We start from the raw sequence: 23737 nt of genomic DNA on the forward strand, positions 1-23737 counted from the left end.
AGTTGAACTTACTGGGAAGAGCATAATTTAGAAACAAACTTGGACACCTGCATGAAGTTCAAGATCATGGGAAGCAGCACTGGAAAAAACAGAGCTTTAACAATCAATCTAGTAGCCTTGCTCTTCATATTGAAAGGAAAAGGGGGTCTGAGAACAGCAAGGAGCCAGGACTCTTGAGGTCTTCTGCTGACTTCCCAGCCACAGGCTCTCTCTCATGATCCACATGTGTACCTAAGGAAATTCTGATGCAAAGTAAAAGTCCCAGTAACAACAAAGATCAGTTGTGAACATAGGAAGTGGTCTCAAGTGCCCAAAATGCCTCAACAGGTTTTCTTACAATGTCTAATAAGCAATCACTCCTAAAAACAAGCATATAAACAGTCAAGCACACATTTGTAATAATAAGCATAGAATCTTAATTGGAAACTTTTAGTTCCTTTATAAAGTTTGTCAAACATCTACAGGTTCCATCATCATGGCATCCTCAAAGAAAAATTATACAATTTAACATAAAAATTAGGCTATGCCTAATCTTACTTTTCAAAAAGTAAAATTAAATTCCCTACATTGTACTACTAAAAGAGGGAACACATTTATTAAACAAAACAAAGATAGATTAGCATTTTCAGGGTCAAAACTGAATATTTTCTTTAACAATAAAACTTATATAATGCATAAGAACATTTCAGTGAAATATAAAACAAATATTTTTCTCCCCTAACTTTCGGCAGTCTTTTCTAATACCAGTAGGGAGGAGAAGGTGAAAAACAAAGAAAGATCTATTAGGCTGTAAATGAAGATCCAGAAAGAAAAATCTACCTATTAGCTATCATTTCACTCAAGGGATTATCAAATGCAAAAACAAACACATTAATTTATTCATTAGGAGTCAAGTAAGGAGATAAACACCTCTCTCAAACTAAGATATCTTAGTTTGAATAGTGAATAACAAAGGAAGCTCTCTAAAATGTCAAATCTAGAAAGATACCACCTAGAAATGAGAGACAGTAATTCACAGTGATACTAAAAATAAGAATCAGATTGCAACATCTACACTCATGCTGGTTCATCGAAGTACCTCCCTAATCTGGACCTTCCTTATAGTGGATCATAAATTGTGGAATCTTTTTTGAAAAAAAAAAAAAGTCCAGGTCACCAGGCCATTTGTTTTTGTGGTGCTCTGGCTGGGGGAGATCCAAGTATATATGAAGATAAGTGAAAGCGGATGGCTAGCACTTTTGCTATCTATCTGCAGAAGCTTTTAGCACATTTATCAGAAGCCACAGAGTGCAAACTCTTTTGATATTAGGTCTCTGGGTGTAGCTTTCAAGATCAGTCTTTGTTCCATTCTTCCTGTATTGTCAAACTGCAACCAACAGGTGGTCTAGAGTGTGAATTTCAAACATGTGCTATTAATATGCCCAAAACTGCTGCTGCAAAGGGGAAAGAAAATCACATTAATTGAATCCTGGCCTGTTCTTACTCATAATGTCACAAATATATTTTCTATGTCCTAAAGCAATATGAAATGATTTATAAAATCATGTGGAATCTTCAGGTGAATAAGCCCATTAAAATATGTATTTTTATTGTTATTAAAAGTAACTGTTGTCTTACAACAATTCTCCAACAAAAAAACTACACACAGAAGTATAGGTCTACACTTGAAAAAAAGTTTCAATCTTTTTCATTTACCCTGGTTTTACTGTTGGTATACTGATGATCATTAGCAATAGTATTATAAATGTAGATAATTTATATTTCAAAATTTCTTTGTAATTATCTTTAAAATATTTTTCTCATAAATGTTTTTTGGGAAGGTCATTATTATTCCCATTTTTAAGATGTCGTATGGAAAATAATAATAGTACCTACCTCAAAGGATTGTTTCAAGGATTCATTAGATCATCCACATTAAGTACACATAGTATTTAGCACATTACTTATTGAGTGCTCAAAACATGTTAGTTATTATTAATATGCAAAAGTATTAGTAACTATATTATGGTTATCAGAAGTCTATTTAAAAAGGCCAGGCTGGTTTGGATCTTCTCCTAAAAAATTCTTCCAAAAAATAAAGATATATTTTTTATATAACTAACAAGGATTTAAATAAAAACTTGAAACATTTTTTTAAAAAAAATAACATTGTTTATAAATACCTATTCATCTGCCTAGAATCCTTTTGCCCTCCTTACTCCCAATAGCTCTACTTGGCTAATTCTTCTTCTTCAGATCTCAGCTTAGATAGTATATTCTAGATTATACTACATATACTAGAGTGCTCCTTCTACATGCCCCAGGGGGCATCACAATTGCTTGCTTCTATGTCTGCATCCCTATCACACTAAGGCAGGGATCACATCTTTCTATACATTATATTCTTGGTGCTTACCACAATGCTAGAACAGAATGGATGCTCCATAAATATCTGTGATACGAGGACATCTAGAATCTGAAATCAGCCCAATTCATGTTGGAAGATCAGATTTTCATTTAGTATGATTGACTACTCCCAGCCAAAGAGATAAAGCAGCAGCCAGTTAGGGGGCCAGTTGAGGGGGAGGCTGGTGAAATGGGATGTGGCATCATAGAAGCAGAGGGGCTGGAGGGGCTCTGGAGGACATGAGGTCCCACTTGGCCACTAACAGTCACAGTTAGCAGTGCCACATCCAGATTTACTAATTCTGGATATCTAAATACCAGCCCTGCAGTATGGGGAGTGAGAGCCTGAGTTAAATGCATCTGGTCCCAATCTAAAAGACTTCTGATCAGACTACTAACAATGAAATACAAGCTAGAGGACCCTAATGGCTGGAATGAAAGAATCCAATCTGATTGAAGATCCCAGAGGACTTACCAGACAGTTGGGATGTGTTGTGCATGTCTGGCCCAGCACAGAATTGCAGTGCTGAGGAAGAAACTTTGAGACTTTAGGAACAGCTGATGGAAAATGAACTGAAATGTTCTGATTTGTTATGGCAGCTGCATCATAGGAAGGGATGACTTTAGAATAGTATCTGACAGCATGGAAAGAATTAAGAGAGAGAGCTTTGCTGGGAATTCGAGTTTTATACATATCACCAATTGCATTCTCTGAAGTAGAGCTGGACTGACCTTTAAGAAAATAGAAAACAAATACCCATCAGTATTCACAACTCTGTAACTTGGAATTACTGTATTGAAATAAATTGTCCTCTATTTCATTTCCTGATGTTATAAATTTATACTACTCATATACTCCAATGCTGATGGAAAAATACAGTCAACTTGTTAGCAGTGGCAGCTAGTGCAACACACATACTATAAATCAGTGTTACTATGTCATCAAAAGACAGAGTTTATTTTATTTATTTATTTATTTATTTATTTATTTATTTATTTATTTATTTATTTATTTATTTATTTATGAGATATAAAGAAGAGAGAGAGAGGCAGAGACATAGGCAGAGGGAGAAGCAGGCTCCCTGCAGGGAGCCTGATGAACGACTCAATTCCAGGACCCTGGGATCATGACCTGAGCCAAAGGCAGACGCTCATCCACTGAGCCACCCAGGTGCCCCAAAAGACAGAGTTTAGAGGAGCATCAGATATCTGTGCCTGTGTGTGTATGTATGTGTGTGTGGCTTTCACCATAATGAAAATTGTGGCTATCCCTATGACCCCTACAAAGCAAGGAAGAATGTTGGAAAGTAGAACTCTAGTCAGTCACAAAGTTTGGCTGATTTTCTTTCAACGAAGTGGGTTGTATAATTATATATCTATATTCTATATGGTAACTATAATGCATGAAAAGATTTAAAAATATGCTATGAATGTTACCAATGTGAATCTGAAGTAACACTGTGAATATCTACTTATTTTCTTTTGGATATTAATAATAATGAAAGTAAAGACATTTTTGTCTATTTTACATACAAATGTATCTAGAATATTTGTGAAAAATCATTTTGGCAAATATGTACAGAGATTTATGGAAAAAAACAGGTAAGGGAACCTAATAAAATCTAAACACTGAACTAGATCAGTGCTTCTGTGTTACAAGTCAGACATTAACAGATACCTGGTGACATCACGAGGTCATTTCACTTATCCAGCCTTCAATTTATTGACCTAGGTGGTGAAAGTGACTTTGGAAGACTTAACTGATTTTAACTGTTCCAGGACTCTTTCAAAAACAATTTGGCAACCTGCATTATGAGCTATATTATGTGCTGACATTCTGGAACTCATTCATTACACACTTCCAGGTATCTAGCCCAAGGAAAAGTCCAAAATATAGAAAAATCTATGTATAGGGAAATATCTCCTATATTATAGATAGAATCACTCTCCCCACAAAACTACAAACACTAAAAGTAGCAACTGGAAGATCATTAAGAAGACTTTTCTAGAAATTATTTGATAAACCACTAAATTCATTAAAATGGTGGGAAGGGCTACAAAATAAAAAGTTAAAGTATATATGACACGACGTTAAGTACAAGAAGAAGGCAATAAAGTCAGGATGTCCAATGTGAGTACTATTGTAGAAAAATATACCCAGAAAAAGACTTTAAGGAAATATATTAAAAATGAACAGTGATTAGCTGGGCTCAAGAAGGACTAATATTGCTTTCCAAATAGAAAACCATGTATAAATAAAATTCAAATTGGAGGGTCTGACTCAACGACCTTCAAGGTCTTCTCCAAGTTGAACATGGCGTAAAGTCTATGGTCCTAGCATATCTGTGTCTTCATGGGAGCAGCTGCTTTAGGTGATGAAAACTGAGACACGCTGGGGCACAGAGAGGCCTGAACTTAGCACCAGGAAAACAGTGCTTCAGAGTTTCTGCAGAACATAAATAGTGAGAACGCAGAAATAAGCACTGGATGTCCAAGAGGTAACACTGACAGGCATATGCCTGGGGCCTGACCTCTTGCTAATTTAATCCAAGCTGACATAATCATTCTGGGTGATATTCAGCCACCACTCCTTGAAGTAGATTAATCACGGCTCATGGCTACTTTTTCCTCTCTTCTTCTCCCTTCTCCCCTAAGTCAGGAGAAAAGTCTAAATTAACTAATAAAACACCCTGAAGCTTAATTTGATTTTAGAACAAGGAGAGCTATATTCTATTTTTGGTCTCTTTCTCTTTTGACTTTAGTCAGCATCCCTAGTAACATCATTTGTTCCTATGGCTTTGACTACGTCCACATGTTATGCACAGTGCCTCTACTCTAGCATTCAAAGTACCACAGGAATCATATTTTGCTTTTGTAACTTTCTCTGCTACTAATTTGCCAGCTTCGTAGGAATAAGGAAGCATCTTTATTCTCATGCCCCCGTTTTTCAAGGAGGGACATTTAAGCTGAGAACTAAGGGAGTTCCCCAGGCACAGCATGGAAAGAACATTCCCAGATAAGGAGAGGTGAAGTAAACAAGTGGAATCCTTTCAAAGAAGTCAGCACAAGAGTGACCTCAGACCTGGGCACGGAAGACAGAGGTAAGCGTGTCCTGTCACCTAGCAACCAACATGAAGATTAGCAGTGCGGTACCTTACTGGGCTCTCAGTGAAGAATAACCTTCAAGAATAGAAAAGTCACAAGCTGGTAGCAGTGTTCTTTTACTCTGGCTCTGCTTTTTTCTATCTTCTTATTTCTACAAGTACATGGGCATGCCTGGACTTTATAACATAAGTAATGCCTCCCAGTGGGTAAATACTTGTTCCACAAGGAATATGCATATAGGGAAGGTTTCTTGAGTACAGACTGTATGCTAGTCATTGCTCTAGGTACTAGAAATACAGCAATGAACAGAACAGGCAAAAAAAAAAAATTCCTTGTCTTCACAGAATTGTTATTCCAGTGAGAGAAGACAGGCAATAAGAAATATCCAAGTGGGACACCTGGTGGCTCAGTGGTTAAGCATCTGTCTTTGGCTCAGGGCGTGATCCTGGGATCTGGGATTGAGTCCTGCATGGGACTCCTTGGCTCCTTGTAGGGAGCCTGATTTCCCCCCCCCCCCCCCCCCCCCGCCGTATCTCTCATGAGTAAGATCTATAAAAATAAATAAATAAAAATTTTTAATAAAAAAAGACCATATCCAAGATCTATAAAAATAAATAAATAAATAAATAAATAAATAAATAAATAAATAAATAAATAATTTTAATTTAAAAAAAAGACCATATCCAAGGTAAAGAATATTAGAAGGAAATACGTGCTAGGAAAAAAAATAGAGTAGAGAAAGTATATAAGAAGTCTCATGCACTATGTGATGCTGGAAAGGAGTATGCATTTTTAATTGAGTGGTTGAGACTCACTGAGAAGGTGACATGTTAGCAAAGATGTGAAGGAGGTAAATAGTCAATATGCTAAATGCTCAGTACATAGTACTCAATTAATTTGTAACATGTAACAAAGTCACCTAAGTGCTTATCATCGATCAGTAATATGCAAAAGAATGAAACTGGATGCCTATCTTACACCATACACAAAAATTAACTCAAAATAGATTGAAGACTAAACATAAAACCTGAAACCATAAAACTCCTAGAAGAAAACAGGGAGTAAGCTTCTTGACACTGGTCTTGGAGATGATTTTGTGGATTTGACACCAAAAGGAAAGGCAACAAAAGCAAAAATAGACAAGTGGGACTGTAATATCAAGCCAAAAATCTTCTGCACAGCAAAGGAAACCATCAATCAAATGAAAAGGAAACCTATGGGATGGGAGAAAACATTTGCAAGTCATATATCTGGTAAGGGGTTAATATCCAAAATACATAAAGAACTCCTATAAGTCAATATCAAAGAAACAAACTGATTTAAACATGGATAGAGCATCTAAATAGGTATTTTTCCAAAGAAGACATAAAGTGGCTAATGGCTAAGATACTCAACATCATTAATCATCAAGGAAATGTAAATCAAAACCACAATGAGATATTACCTCACACCCATCAGAATGGCTATTATCAAAAAAGATAAGAGATAATAAGTGTTAGTAAGGATATATATATTTGTGAACTGTTGGTGGGGATGTAAATTGATGTAGCCACTGGAAAACAGTATGGAGGTTCCTCAAAAAAATTAAAATAGTGTTACTATATGATCCAGCAATCCTATTTCTGGGTATTAATCCAAAGAATATAAAAATACTAACTCAAAAAGATATAGGCACCTCTTTGTTCATTGCAGCATCATTGACAAGTGCCAAGAACCTAAGTATCCATTGATAGATAAATGGGTAAAGAAAATGTGATAGATATAGATCTATAAACACACACACACACTGAAATATTATTCAGCCATAAAAAAGAATGAAATCTTGCCATTTATGACAATATAGATGGACCTTACGGGCATTATGCTTTGTGAAATAAGTTAGAGAAAGAGAAATACTGTATGATCTCATTTATATACAGAATCTCAAAAAATAAGCACATAAAAATCAAGCTCAAAGATACACAGAACAAACTGGTGGTTTCCAGAGGTGGGGCTTGGGGAATGAAATGGGTGAAACCAGTCAAACTGGTATATACTTCAACCAGGTATAAAACTTCCTGGTACAAAATAGAAAAGTCATGGGGATATAGTATACAGCATGCTGATTACAATCAATAATATTGTACCATATATTCGAAAGTTGCTGAGGGACTAGATCTTAAAAGTTCTCATCACAAGAAAAAGAATATTATAATCTTACTGCGGTGATCATTTCACACTGTATATAAATAACAAATCGTCATCTTGTATACCTGAAGCTAATATAATGTTATATGTCAATTACCCCTCCATAAAAAGGAGATGAGGTTTCCAGTAACAATGGTCAATTTTGAGCTCAATTTCTGAGATAACACCATATGAATGCCTGTGGCCATCTTGTGTACCTGAAACAGGCAACACCAAAAGGACTCATGGTATAACCTTCTAGCCCTACTCCTTTCCCTGGCCTACAGCAGTGAATGTACAGGAACACAGGAGTGCTTAGGACATCCACGTAACCCAAGCATACTACAACCACACAGGTTATCAGGTGGAACTCACCTCTTACAGGTTCATCCAAGGAGCCCCCTGAGGCAGGAACAGAGTACACATTCAAGCACTTATTAGCCAGGAATCTGATCCCTCTCATAGGTGAATAAGTGCTTGTCAACACACCATTTTCCCTTAAATGACAGAAAAACCACTTTATACAATTCTCAAGGAAGACAACATGCATACTGCTGAGTTCAGTTGTTCTACTATCACTCAAGTCCACAGAGCCTAAACTATGGATGATTTAGGCATAAGAACAAATGGTTTGAATAGGATTCATGATGATAATTTCGGGTATGGAGGAATGATTTGCTTTATAGTTTTTCCTTGCTTATGTACTCTAATAATATTAAATAAGGGACATTCATTTGGCATGTCACATTTTGTATTAGCATATTCTTCAAAAACTCCCAACTAAAACAGGTCTGGACTGCTCCAGGGCCCATGACCTCCTATAACAGAGGAATGTTAGAATGCATCCTGCCCCTGTGGGTCTGCCAGTCATGATCATCACTACAGATAAAACATTACTTTAAGATCTTTGGAATTTATAAGAGAAGAAATAGAAGTGAGTCAAATGATGAAAGGATAATGGGACTGAGAATATTATATATTTTATCACTGTGACTAAATGACACACATTGGCAATGGGAAGAGTTCACTGATTTTGAGACAGAGAGAGTGCTTGCACATGTGTGTATGCATGGTGAGGGGGGCGCTTAGAGGGGCAGAGAGAGAGAGAGAGAATTTCAAGCAGGCTCCATGGCCAGGGCAGATCCCAATGCAGGGCTTGGTCTCATCACTCTGAGATCATGATTTGAGCTGAAATCAAGATCTGGATATTTAAATGACTGAGCCACCTAGGTACCCCAAGCTCACTGATTCTTTTTTTTTTTTTAAGATTTTTATTTATTTATTCATGAGAGACACACACACATACACAGAGGCAGAGACACAGGCAGAGGGAGAAGCAGGCTCCATGCAGGGAGCCCAATGTGGGACTCGATCCCGGGTCTCCAGGATCATGTCCTGGACTGAAGGCGGTGCTAAACTGCTGAGCCACCGGGGCTTCCCAAGCTCACTGATTCTGAATGAAAAACCTGAGTTTTCATTACAGGTGGGTTCAGTGTCTGTCTACAATACTTCTAGCATTAGCATCAGAGGAAAGTAACAAGCCAACTTTCAATGCACAAGAGCCCTCATCATACCTTTGTGCCATGATTGTGCCTGGAAAGGACAGCTGGATGGACATTTGCTGTTTCTTACAAAACCTCCTATTGCTCTGAAGTACCTCTGTAATCTAAGAGAGAGAGAGAGAGAGAAATCTTTTTAGATACAGATATTTTTTCATATATACAAACACACATATATTTCCAATTATAAAAAATAAAACTATGGCTTTAAAGCACTATATATGAGGATAAAATTCAAGGGCTTGGAGTCAAATACCTGGCCCATAATAGCTGGAGGGATTTTCTCCCGGATGTACTTCACATAATCAACGGTTGCCTCAAGAATAGAAGCCGTGTCATTCTTTCTCCCCTTTATATATGGCAACAGAGTACGCAGCTGCTCACAGCAATACTTGATTCGTTCTCTGAGCAGAGAAAGGATAATTAGTCTCATTTTCTTCCTTATACACAAGGACAAACAATCCTTCCTGTTGGGTTTGTTTCCAGAGGAACTACCTCCCTTCCCATCTAGTCTCTTTCACAGAAAGGCCATGTCCCTAAGCCAGCAGCTTCCCCAGGCCCTGGAACCACAAAGCTTCCTAGGGCATCAGCTCACACTGCTGTCAAGCACAATGTTGTGGTGACGGTAGTCCCAGTTCCCTTGCCCCGGGCCTGCTGCAGTGTGGAGGATGACCCTGCCTGTGGAAACCTCCCTCAGAGGATAGAGAGGCATGCTACACATAAGTGCTTTTGTGATTCACACTAGAGCCTAGGAGACAAAAAACAAGAGACAATTCATGTCACTGTGACCTGGACCACACTTCCAAAAACAGATCAGTTAGTATCTTGTAATTACATGGGCTTTACATGTAACTCTGTGTTCTGAGCCAAAGAAAAATCAGAAAGCTGCTTTCTTCATGAGGTAGACATGAGAACGGAACAAAAAACCAATATGCAAATGAGAACATCGTTCAGGCTAGTATCAGCCTGATAACCTAAGTCTTTCACAGTTCTGAGAGGAAATGCACAGGAAATGTAAATCTAAGCCTTTGGTACCTTCATTTATGCATGCATTCATTTAACCAACATTATTAAACACCTGTTTTGTGCTACACAGATTTGTTCATTACCTTCACACACACACACACACACACACACACACACACACACACACGTAGTCAAATGGTGGTTCTGCCAATTACCAGCAGGAATCTGTGGCCTCAAAATGGAAAAAAAATCCATTAAAAAATAGGGAGTCTTCTAGGAGTTCTGTGTCTTCCTCCCTTTTTTATGCTCTCACACTCTCTCAGAAAAAAATCTTAAAGAAAATGCAATTTGATATATAGCCTGTGAATAACTCAAATATTCTAGGTCAGTGGTGTCTTAACTTTGAGCAACCTCTTTTAGGGTTCTTTTTTTTTTTTTTATCTTTTAGGGTTCTATAGAGGTACCTCAGGGACTATTCTAGAAAAAAAGGTCAACAATTTGACAATGTGTATGAAGAGCTTTGAAATTTTTCTTTTTTCTTTTTCTTTTTTTTTTTTTTTTTTGAAATTTTTCATACCCTTTGATGTGGTACTTTCACTTACTAGGGCCTAAAACAGAACAAACTTTCTGCGAAATAATATCCATTATAGTGGTATATCAGTAAGACATAAAAAAAACCCTAAACACACAAAATAGATGGGTACTTAAGTAATCTATAGTATACTAACTCAGTAGAATACTATCTGGCAGGAGAAATGATATGCTATAAACCTTACTCGGGAAAAACAGAATATTTTATAGGATATAAGTATAAAACATAAGGAAATATATAAAATATGATCACAGACATTAAAGTAAAAATAAAGCACATAAAAAGACTTGAAAGCAAAACCATCAAGTAATAGTTATTTCTGGATGGTTGGGCTTTTCATTTTTTTATATTTCCCAAATATTTTTGCTGGGTACAAGTCACTTTTACACTAAAAAATCATATTACATTTTTTTCCAACATTCATTAGGAAAATGTTCAAAGATACAGAAAGACTGAAAGAATTTAAGATATTAATTCTTAAAAGCTGAAAGAAGAATTTGTAAAGAGAACATATATATACTGCACCTACCTAGAATATACAATGAACATGCTTTGTCACATATGAATCATCCCACTGGCCATACAGTGATCCATTTTATTATACTGAAGCATTTCAAAGTAAATTGTAAACTTAAGACACTAAACTCTTAAACATATTAGCTAGAAAGTTAATTATTTTTTTCAAATAAAAGTTACATAAAACAAATAAACAAATCTTAAAGGTTGAGTTTTGACAAATGCACAAAACAATGTAACAAAAACCCTAATTAACATTATCACAACTCCTGAAAGTTCCTTATATTCCTTCCCAATCTTATCAAAAGGGACAACATTTCTGAAATTTTTCCATCTCATATTAGTTTTGCCTGTCTCTGAACTTCATAGAAGTCAAAACTTAAAGCATATACCATTTGATATAAGATTTCTTTCACTAAGCACAATATTTTTGAGATTTGTTCATTATCAGTAATGTGTTCCTTTTTATTGAGTAATAGTATTCCATAGTATAAATATGCCACAGTTTATTTATCCATTCTCTTACTGATAAACACTTCCACTGTTTCCAGTTTTTGGTCATTATGAATAAAACTGCTAGATCATTCTGTACATCTTTTTGTGAATGCATGTTTTTATTTCTCTGGGAACATATCTAAGAATAGAATTAATGGGTTAATTTAATAAATATATAAGAAACTGGTAGTACTTTGCCCAAAATAGTATGATTGTACACTCCCACCATCAGTGTATGAGAGTTCCTGTTGTTTTAAATCCTTGACAACATTTAATATTGTCAGCAGTTTTAATTTTAGCATTTTGGCCTTTCTGAGGTATAAATGGTAGTACCTCATACTTTCATTTACATTTCTATAACAAATTATGTTAAGCATTTTTTTTTTTTTGGTGCTTGTTGGTCACTTGCATATCTTCCTTTGTGAAGTGTCTGTTCAAGTATTTTTATCTCCATTTTAACTGGACTGCAGATCTTTTTGGTATTGATCTTTAGGGGTTCTTTATTATCTATAATACCAGAATTTTATTATTTATTTTAAATTTTTATTTAAATTTGCCAGCATACAGTGTAACACCCAGGGCTCATTTTATCATGTGCCCTCTTTAATGCCTGTCATCCAGTTACCCCATCCCACCACCCACCTCCCCTTCTGCAACCCTTTTTTTGTTTCCCAGAGTCAGGAGTCTCACGGTTTGTCGTCCTGACTTTTCCTCAGTTTCCTCCTCTTCCCCTAAGGTCCCTTTCACTATTTCTTATATTCCACATATGAGCGAAACCATATTATAATTGTTTTTCTCCAACTGACTTATTTCATTCAGCATAGTACCCTTCATTCCATCCATGTCAAAGCAAATGGTAGGTATTCATCCTTTCTGATGGTTCAGTAATATTCCATTGTATGTGGACACACACCACACCTTCTTTATATATTCATCTGTCGAAGGACAACGTGGCTTCTTCCACAGTTTGGCTATTGTGGACACTCTGTTACGGAACGGTGGGGTGCAAGTGTCCTATCATTTCACTGTATCTTGTAATACCAGAATTTTGTCAGCATATTTGTTTTGCAAATATTTTCTCTCCATCTATATTTTGCTGATTTGCTCTCTTACTAGTATGTTTTGATAGCAAAAGTTTTAATTTTTGATGAGTCAAATTCACCTATTCTTTCTTTTATAGTTATTGTTTTCTGTGTCTAAGGAACAGGTGCCCACCCTCAGTTTATGAAGACATTTTCCTATGCTTTCTTCTAGAGCTGTCCTGTCCTATATAGCCCATTAGACCAGTCTACATAGACATATATAGCCATTAGTCTATCTAAATATAAACTAAAGTTAAATAAAATTTAAAATTAACTTCCTGTTTCAATAGACAGATTTCAAAAACTCAACTACATAATGACTAGCAGCTACTTCATTAGACAATGGATGCAAATATAGGACATTCCTAACACTGCAGAAAGTTCTACTAAACAGTGCTATTCTAGAAGCTTTATAGTTTTAGTTTTATAATATAGATCTGTCTATGCTCCATATTGAATTAATTTTCATATGGTATGAGTAAGGGGTCAAAATTCATTGTTTTCCATTTGGATATCCAGATATTCAAAGACCAATTATAGAAAAGATTTGTTTCCCAATAAGTTTGCTCTGGTGATTTATTGAAAATCAAGTGAACACAAATGTGTGGGTCCAGTATTAGGATACTCTGTTCCATCGATCTATTGGTCAACCTTTATGATAGTAACATACTGATTATTGTAGCTGTATATTAAGTCTTGAGGTCAGATAGTTTCTTCCAATTTTGTTGTAGTTTTTCAAGATTGCTTTATTCTAAGTCCTTTTATATTCTAGGTCTTTTCCATTTTTATTTTTTTCTTTTCCATTTTTAAATCAGATTATCAATTTTTACCCAAAAAAATCCCTACTGGAATTATGATTCATATTCAAATAAAGTTATATTTCAATTCAGTGAGAACTACTATCTTAACAATAATGACTCTTTCAATTTGTAGTTATGGTATAATGCATGATTTAGGTTTTCTTTAGTTTCTCACAGAAATATTTTGAGTGATCAATGTATAGATCCTATGTGTCTTTTGCATATTTCTTCCTAAGTATTACAAGGCTTTTTTTACTCTGTTGTAAAAGTAATTATTTTTGGGATCCTGGGTGGCTCAGCGGTTGAGCATCTGCCTTTGGCTCAGGGCATGATCCCGGAGTTTCAGGATAGAGTCCCACATTGGCCTGCAGGGAGCCTGGTTCTCTCTCTGCCTATGTCTCTGCCTCTTTCTGTCTCTCATGAATACATAAATAAATCTTTAAAAAGAGGTAATTATTTTTAATTTGCATATTCTTTTTTTTAAGATTTTATTTCTTTGAGAGAGAGGAGAAAGAATGCAAGTAGGGGGCAGGAGAAAGAATTTCAAGCAGACTTCACACTGAGCAGAGAGCCCAATGCAGGGCTCGATGTCATGACCCTGAGATCATGACCTGAGCCAAAACCAGGAGTCAGATGCTTAACTAACTGAGACACGGAGGTGTCCTAATTTTCATTTTCTAATTGTTTGCTACTCATGTATAAAAATACAATTAAATTTTATACATTGACCTTATATCCTGCAACCTTGCTACATTAATTAATCTTTTGGTTCTATAGGGTTGTTTTGTAGGCATCCTAGCACTTTTCACACAATATTCATGCCATCTATAAGAAAGCTTTGCTTCTTCCTTTTTAATCTGTATGCTTTTAATTTCTTTTTCTTACGTAACTGCAATGGCTAGGATAGTTTTGTCCATGATGAATAGAAGTAGTACAAATGTACACTCCTTACTTTTTCCAGATCTAAGGAACATGGTCAGATTTTCATCATTAAGTACAATACTAGCCATAGGTTTTCATAGATGCCCTTTAATAGACTGAAAAGGTTTTCTTCCATGTATGATTTACTTAAAGATTGTTTTGTTGTGTTTTTTAAACTTGAAAGAGTACTGAATGTAGTCAAATAATTTTTCAGAATCTGTTGATCATATGTTTTTTCTCCTTTATTCTGTGTAATGTGAATTACATTGATTGATGTTTTGAATGTTACATCAGCTTTGCTTTTCTAGGATATATCTGGTGTGGTCATGATGTACTACATCTTCATATATTACTTGATTTGATTTGCTAAAATTATGTTAAGCATTTTTATGTCCCTATTCATGAGAGATATTGGTCTGTAATTTTTTTAAATAATGTCTTCATTAGGTTTAGGGTTATGCTGGCCTCATGAAATGGGTTAGGAATTATTCCCTCTTTTCCATTTTCTGTAAGAATTTAAGGTTGATATTACTTCTTTAAATGTTTGACAGAATTCATCAGTAAAACCACCTAAGCTTAATGTTTTCTCTTTGGTAAGGTTTTTAATAACAAGTTCAATTTCTTTACTATATAGGGATATTCAGATTTTCTGCTTCATCTGATGTCAGTGTTGGTAAATTGTGTTTTTCAAAAATGTGTCCATGTTGTCTAAGTGGCTGAGCTTACTGGCATAAAATTCTTCAATAATATACCCTTTTTATATTTAAATGTTTACAGGATATATAGCAATAATTCCTCATTCAAGATATTGGTAAAAATCTCTCACTTTTCATTCAAGATATTGGTAAAACTCTCTCACCTCATCTGCCTGATTTCCCCATTTTCTATTTACTTTTTTTTTTTTTAAGATTTTATTTATTTATTCATGAAAGACACAGGAAAGAGAGAGGCAGAGACACAGGCAGAGGGAGAAGCAGGCTCCATGCAGGGAGCCTGACGTGGGACTTGATCCCAGGACTCCAGGATCAGGCGCTAAACCACTGAGCCACCCAGGGATTTCCCCTCTATTTACTTAAGATTTAATTTACTTTTTTTTTAGCTCCTTAAGATGGACTCTTAAGTCATTGATTTTTAGACCTTTTGCCTTTTCTAATATAAACATTTAAAGCCATAGTGTTTTTTATAGCTTTGCTTCAGCTGACAGTTCACAAATTTTGAAATAATCTTTTCTCACCATCATTCAGTTTGCAATATTTGCAATATTTGCTAATTTTTCTTGTGATATTGTTCTTTTACCCATGGATTATTTAGAAGTATATTTTTATGTTTTCAAATATTTGAGGTTTTCCTTTATATCTAATTCTTATTGATTTCTAATTTAACTTCACTGTGGTCAGGGAACATACTCTGTGTGAATTCAACTCTTTTAAATGTATTGAAATGTTTTATACCCCCCAGCATACAATTTATCTAAGTGAATGTACCATGTGCCTTTGAAAAGAAAGCGTATTCTGCTGCCATTGCTGTATATAATGTTCTATAAGTATCTACCAGATCAAGGTGGCTAATACTGTTCACATCTTCCATATCTTACTAATCTTTGTTGTCTAGTTATCAACTGCTGAGAGAGGGATGTAAAATCTCCAATAATGCTTGCTAATATTTGTATCTTTAATTCTGTGAATTATTGCTTCAAATATAGTTCATATACTATTTGTGATTGTTGTATCATTCTGATAAATCAATTCTTTCATCATTATGAAAAGCTAATCTTTACTTCAAGTGATACTGGTTGTCTTGAAGTCTACTTTATTTGGTATTAATGTAGCCAGTCTAGTCTTATACATATGTTTCACAGTATATATTTTTCTATTTATTTACCTTACTGTGTCTTTATATTTATAGTGGTCTCTAGAGACAACAGATAGATAAATCTTGGGGTTTTTTTTTTGTTTGTTTCTATTCATTCTGACAATCTGTGCTATAAGTTGGATACAGGTGGATAAAGATCTACTGTTTTATGTTTTTTTTTTCCCTGTAGTTTCTTTGGCTTTTTTGTTCTTCCTATCTTATCTTCTTTTGGATAATTTTTAAAATTCAATTTTAATTTGTTTATTGGCTTCAAAGCTATGCCTTATGCATAAATCTCTTTAGTGTTGCTTCAGGGATTACACTATATATCTAACTTTTCACAGTCTATTCAGAGTTAAAGTTTTATGACATTATATAAAATACATAAATTCTGCAATGATGTAATAAGTACCTTTGCCCCACTCATCCTTCATGCTATAATTGTCATATGTACTACATCTACATATACAGTTGATCCCTGAACAACATAGGTTTGAACTGCATGGGTCCATTTATAAACAGATTTTTTTCAATAAATACAGTATATTACTATAAATGTATTTTATCTTCCTTATGATTTTATTAATAACACTTTTATTGTAAAAATACAGTATATAATAAATATATAAAACTACGTGTTAATCAACTGTCTATATTATTAGTAAGTCACTAGTAGAATATTACTAGTTAAGTTTTGGGGGTGTCAAAAGTCATACACAACTTTTTGACTGCATGGGGATCAGTATCCCTAACTTTTGTTTTGTTGAAGAGTGAACAGTATTACCAGTCCCACAACATAATAATTTTCACTTATAACAGTCTGATGCGTTTTAACTAAACATAGAAGAAAACTGTTTTCTAATATTTACTCCCATATTTATCATTTCTGATTCTATTAGCCCTTCCTAAAGATTCAACTTTCCATTTGCTATCATTTCCATTTAACCTAAAGAATATCCTTTAGTTTTCTCACCCTGCAGGTCTGCTGGTATCAAAATCTCCAATTTGTCCTTTATGTAAAAATAGCTTATTTCATTATTTACTTTGAGGAAATAATACCTGATGGAAATATGATTTACACAAATAAGTGATGAGTATCAGACATAACAAGTATGGTGGCAAACATAAAAGGCTGATTTATTTCTAATTTATTAATATCTTAAAAACCAAAAGTAGGCCTCTGACAGATCTGGAGCAGTTATGTCTGCTGCTGAGGTTTCTACTTCAGATGCAAGAACAAAGTATTCTCACACTTTCTACCAGTCTGTTTGTGGCAGCCAAGACTGAATGGGAGAATACAGGGGAAAGACATGGTAATACAGAAAAAACATGAAGAAAGAATTTTTGCAACTCAGAAATAATCTTGCAAACGGTGAAGATGCTGCCTTACTAAAAAAAATCTAAAATTTGAGCTAAAAGAAAAAACAATAGTTATAGGTTAAAATGACTGAAAAATATTTATCTTCAATAAAGTTGTAGGATCAATTTCCTCTCCCTCTGAATCTCTGATGGCCTGTGCCTGCTTTAATCCAAAGATACCTGGAGAAGTGACTACCAACAGTTCTAGGACTAGCATTTAAGAAGACATAGCTTCAGTGTTGGTCTCATTAAACCCTGAGATTCAGACAAGATGTCTGGCTGGCTGGCTGGAGAAACCATGTGGTTTCTGTGGTGCTGGGACTACAGGGAAAGAGAGCAACCCATCTCAACCACCCTCCACCAAGAGAATATCTGTGTGGATACTGGGTTCTCTGGACAGGCCATTACCAGCTAAACACTTACCACACTAAACACCATGTGGAGAAGAAGCACAGAATCAAATTGATGATACTCAAATTTATGATCCATAAAATTGTAATATATGATAAATAGGCTGTTGTTTTAACCTACCAAGTTTTAGGGCAATTTGTTACATAGCAAAACATAACTGGAAGAATAGCTTACAATTTAGCAAAAATAATAAAAATGTGGGATTGATAATATATGTAAAAGTAAAATGACAACTCTAACAAAAATAGAAGGTAAGTGGAAATATGCTATTGTATATTAAGTATCATAATATCAAAGTAGACTATGTAAGTTAAGGATGCATGCTATAACCCTGGAGGAACCACTAAAAAATGATAATTTCAGCTCAAAAGCCAATAGAGGAGATAAAAAGCAATGCTAAAACATACTTGATTAATCCCAAAGAAGGCAGGCAATGGAGGAGAAAAACGGAAAGGAAAATAGAGCTAGTGAAAACAGAAAAATCATATCCCTAAAATCAAACTTAACAGTAATTATATGTAAATAAAATAAATATTCTAATTGAACAGTAGAGATTGTCAGAATGGGCAAATTTAAAAGGAAAATAAGATTCATCTACATGCTGTTTACATGAGATATTCTTTAAGTATAAAGACATATTTAGGTTAAAGAAAAACCATGCTTTCATAAGAAAGCTATATGAATATAAAAGTGGATTTTAAGATGAAGTATTAGTATAGATAATTTGCGCAGTTCATTAAGAAGACAGGCAACTGGGGTGCCTGGGTGGTTCAGTAGTTTAAGCGTATGGCTTTGGCTCAGGTCATGATCTCAGGGTCCTGAGATGGAATCCAGCATTGGCTCCATGCTCAGCAGGGAGTCTGCTTCGCCCTCTGCCTCCTGCCTCTCCCTCTACTCATATGTCTGAATGTGCTCTTTCTCTCTCTCTCTCAAATAAAAAAATAAAATCTTAAAAAAAAAAAAGACAGGCAACCAACAATTTCAAAATATATGAACCAAAAACTGACAGGAATGAAGTAAAAAATAAAGCAATCTATAGTCATCACTCAAGATTTTAACTCTCAAAAAAAAAAAAAAAGATTTTAACTCTCAGAAAAATCAATAAGGATACAGAATACATATGAAAAACACTACTAACCGATTCTACCTTATTAATATTTAGAACACTATACTCCCAAACAGCAGAATACATATTCTCTTCAAGTGCATGTGGAATACTCATCAAGGGCGACCATACTTTGGGCCATAAAACAAATCTCAGAAAATATCAAAGGATAGAAACCTGACCAAATATATTCTCAGATGATAATGTAATTAAATAATAAATCATATCTGGAAAATCTCCAACATTTGGAAATTAAAGTTACACACTCTAAATAATCAGTGGTCAAGGAAAAAATTACAAGGGATAAAGAGAAAGAAAAGTATTTTGAACCAAATGATAGTGAAAATCTAATATGTCAAAATTTATGAAATGCATTTAAAACATTGATAAGAAAAAACTTGTATAAAGGAAATTTATAGTTTTAAATGCTTTTATTAGAAAAGAAGAAAAGGTGGGGTACCTGGGTGGCTCAGTTGGTTAAATAAGTCTAGGTAGATGCTAGTTATGAAAATTTTGGATATATGAATAAAAATTGCTTAAAATTTATCATAAACATTCTTTTATATATGTTTTGCAAACTTTTTTTCCAGTCAGTTAAGTGGCTGACTCTTGGTTTTGGTCATGAGGTCATGATCTCAGGGTTGTGGGATTGAGCCCTGTGTTGGGCTCTACACTCATCAAGATGTCTGCCTGAGGATTTTCCCCTTTCCTTCTCCCTCTGCCCCTTCCTTACCTGCTTACTCTCTCTTTCTAAAATAAATAAATCTTTAGGATGAGGGGGGAGGGAGGAAGGAAGGAAAAGAAGGAAGGAAGGAAGGTCAAAATCAATGATTTAAGTTTCTCACCTAAGAAAATAGAAAAAAGAGCACAATAGAGAAGAAAAAGGAAATGACAGAGTGGAACCAAATATAAAATGGGCAAATACTACAAAAAATCAATGAAAAAAATTTTGCTCACTGAAAAAAGCCAGTAAAACTAATAATAAACCACTTGTTAGACTGATCAAGAAGAACTAAAACACAAATTATCAATGCCAGAAATGAAAGAAGGAATATCATCAGAGATCTGCAGACATTAAAAAGATTATAAGAGAATATCATGAACAAAAAGTCATTCAATAAATTTAACACCTTGGATTAAACAAATTTCTTGAAAGACATAAATTAAACCAACTGAGAAGAAAAACACAGAAAATCTAGTCTTACAATTATTAAAGAAATTTAATTTTTAATTAAGACTTCCCACAGAGAAAATTCCAAGCCTAAATAACTTTACTGTTGAATTCTATAAAACATATCAATCTTACATAACTCTTTCAGAAAACAGAAGAGGAAGAAAGACTATTTCATTTTATGAGGTCAGCATCTCCTTGATACCAAAATCCAATAAAGGCATAAGAAAATTAGAGACCAATAACCCTCATGAACATGATACAAAAATTGTTAATGAAATATTAGCAAACCAAATCTAGCAACAAATAAGAGAATACATCAAGACAGAGTATAGCATTTTAAAATAATCAGCATAACCAGTACACTAACAGAAAAGAGAACACTGTATAATCATCTTAATAAATAATGAAAACACACTGACAAAATTTTACATCCATTCATGATGACACTTGAAGTAGGAATAGAATAAAACATTTATTTATTTATTTATTTATTTATTATATTATTATTTATATCTATAATTAATAAATTAGCCTCACAGAGAGAGAGAGAAAGAGGCAGAGGGAGAAGCAGGCTCCATGCACCGGGAGCCCGACGTGGGACTCGATCCCGGGTCTCCAGGATCGCGCCCCGGGCCAAAGGCAGGCGCTAAACCACTGTGCCACCCAGGGATCCCAGAAGAAAACTTTCTTAAAGTGATAAAAAACATGTATAAAAAAAGCCTACAACATCAGTAATGAAAAGACTTAACACTTTCCCTGCAAGATCATAAAACAAGGCAAGGATGCTACTTGCATCACTTCTAATTCAAAAAGCTGGTGAATCTAGTCAGGGCATTAGGCAAGAAATAGATATAAAAGCCACAAAGATTGGGGGAAAAATGTCTTTATTCACAGATGACATAATTGTGTATGTGAGAAATCCACAAAAAATGACTAGAAGTGATGAATAGATAAAGCTAGGTCATGGGGATAGTAGGTCAACATAAATTTAACTTTAGATGCTAGTTATGAAAATTTTGGATATATGAATAAAAAATTGCTTACAACAAAAAATTTTAAAACCTGCTAAAACATTCAGAAACTTAATAAACTACAAAACTGTTGAAATAAAGACCTTTAAAAACTGGAGATGGATGGCCAGAATCAATACTGACCGAAATGGAAAACACCAATTTTTTCTCAAACTGGTCTACTTATTCAACACAATCCTAATCAATATCTTAGCAGGATTTTTTAAAGGAAGAAATTGACAAGCTTATTTTAATATTCACATGAAAATCCAAAGGACCTTTTAATATCCAAAGCAACTTGAAAATGAAGAACAAGCTGGAGAACTTTATCTGATTATGAGAATAGTAAAGCTACAATGTAATACTGAAGTGAAGAAGATAGAGAAGTAGATCAGTGGAGCAGGTAATCTAGAAATACACTGATAATTATATGGTGACCTCATGAATATTTTTATATTATATATATTAATTATATATATAATTATATGGTGACTTTCATGAATAAGTAAATAAAATCTTTAAAAAAAATCAGAGAGACACAGAGAGAGGCAGAGACAGAGGCAGAGGGAGAAGCAGGCTCCATGCAAGGAGCCCAATGTGGGACTCAACCCTGATACTGCAAGATCATGACCCAAGCTGAAGGCAGATGCTCAACCACTAAGCCACTCAGGCTTCCCTAAGGTAATTGATTTTTATGAAAGTACCAAAGCAATTCACTAAAGAATGGAATGTTTTCTCACAAAATCTTGAAAATCTGAAATGTTTGAAATTAAACAATCTCAACACTTCATCCCATAAAAATTAAGATAAATAATCATAGAAGCTAAAACTATAAAACATCTTATAGACAACACGTATTGCAACTTAATAGTAGGCAATGATTACTAATACAGGAAAGTATAATACATATTGTAAAATATTGATAAATTGGACTTTGTCAAAAATTTTTAAAGCTTCTGCTCAACAAAAGAGGTAACAGTTCACAAAAATGAACACTGAGCTAGAAGAAAATATTTCAAGACATAAATCTGACCAAGGATTTGAATCCAGAATATTAAAGAGCTCCTACAACTCAATAACAAAAACATAAGTGAACAAAAGTTTTTTAATGGACAAAAGGTTTGAACAGACTTCATAAAAAAAGAGATACAAATGGCCAAAAGCATACAAAAAGCTGCTCAACCTCATCAATCAACAGGAAAATGCAAATTTAGAATCACAGATCACACTGCACAACTGCAAGAACAACTAAAACAGAAAAGACTAAAAATATCAAATGTTGATGAGGATATGGAGCGACTAATACTCTCATATATTGTTAGTGGGAGTGCAAAATGGTGCTATTTTAGATTTCTGGTCAGAGGTCTCCTAAAAAGAGAAACATACACCAAGCTTGCAGTACACAACTCTTTCTGAGAGAAATGGAAATCTAAGTTCACAAAATATATATAAAAGAATGTTCGCAGTAGCTTTCTTCTTCTTTTTTTTTAAAGTAAGCTCTAACCCCAAAATGGGGCTTGAACTCACAGCCCTGAGATCAAGAGTCACATGCTCTACTGACTGAGCCAGCCAGGCTCCCCCATAGTAGCTTTATTCTTGATAGAAAAAACCCAGAGAATTAATAACTGAAGTATGGTATGTTTACACAATGTAATATTCCTCAACAGTAAAAAGGAACAAACCACTAAGACACACAATGTTAATGAATTTAAAATGTTTGCTGGGTGAAAGAAGCCAGACCTAAGTGTACATATTGATGGTTCAATTTACATAAAGTTCTAGAACAAGCAAAACAAATCTATAGTGATAGGAATCAGAAGAGTATCTGCCTCTAGAGGATGGGAAAGGATAGACCAGTAAAGAGCATGAGGAAATTTAAATTGCATGTTTTATGATCATTCAGGTATGGTGAGGCCAACAGATCAGGAGATGGTTGCCTTTAAATGATGGTTACTGACAGTTCCCAAAAGGAGGGGGCCACTTCACACCCCATAGGGCCACATGGGAAAGCACCAGAGGCAGTTAGGAGGCAGGAGGAGTCGGAAGAAAATGAGGGCAAGAGCCTTTACTATGGTTTCTGAGAGAAGGAACAGGCAATGTAGGCAAGCAGGCTTTGGACTGGCTAGTTTGAATAATTTCAGCAGGCTCTGGGATGTAGGGGTGTCCAAAGTTGCGTGGTAGCACATCATTTTGAGGTGATAAGGGCAGGGGAATATTGGCCTGGAGCATAAGAGCCAGAT

At 34.8% G+C, this 23737-nt stretch overlaps 1 protein-coding gene across 1 annotated transcript in view; it reads right to left on the minus strand.

Annotated features, from left to right (window-relative positions):
• Positions 1-1412: 1412 nt before the first annotated feature.
• Positions 1413-23737, minus strand: part of SOHLH2 (spermatogenesis and oogenesis specific basic helix-loop-helix 2) — a 52648-nt gene continuing 30323 nt past the window's right edge. The window contains exons 8-12 of the mRNA XM_041767449.1: positions 9472-9619; positions 9231-9322; positions 8032-8153; positions 2861-3117; positions 1413-1433 (exon numbers count right to left, since the gene is read on the minus strand). Of these exons, the coding sequence (XP_041623383.1) occupies positions 1413-1433; positions 2861-3117; positions 8032-8153; positions 9231-9322; positions 9472-9619 (640 nt within the window). The remainder of the gene's footprint in view (positions 1434-2860; positions 3118-8031; positions 8154-9230; positions 9323-9471; positions 9620-23737) is intronic.

Source organism: Vulpes lagopus, chromosome 8 (assembly GCF_018345385.1).
Source record: "Vulpes lagopus strain Blue_001 chromosome 8, ASM1834538v1, whole genome shotgun sequence".
Taxonomy (NCBI): domain Eukaryota; kingdom Metazoa; phylum Chordata; class Mammalia; order Carnivora; family Canidae; genus Vulpes; species Vulpes lagopus.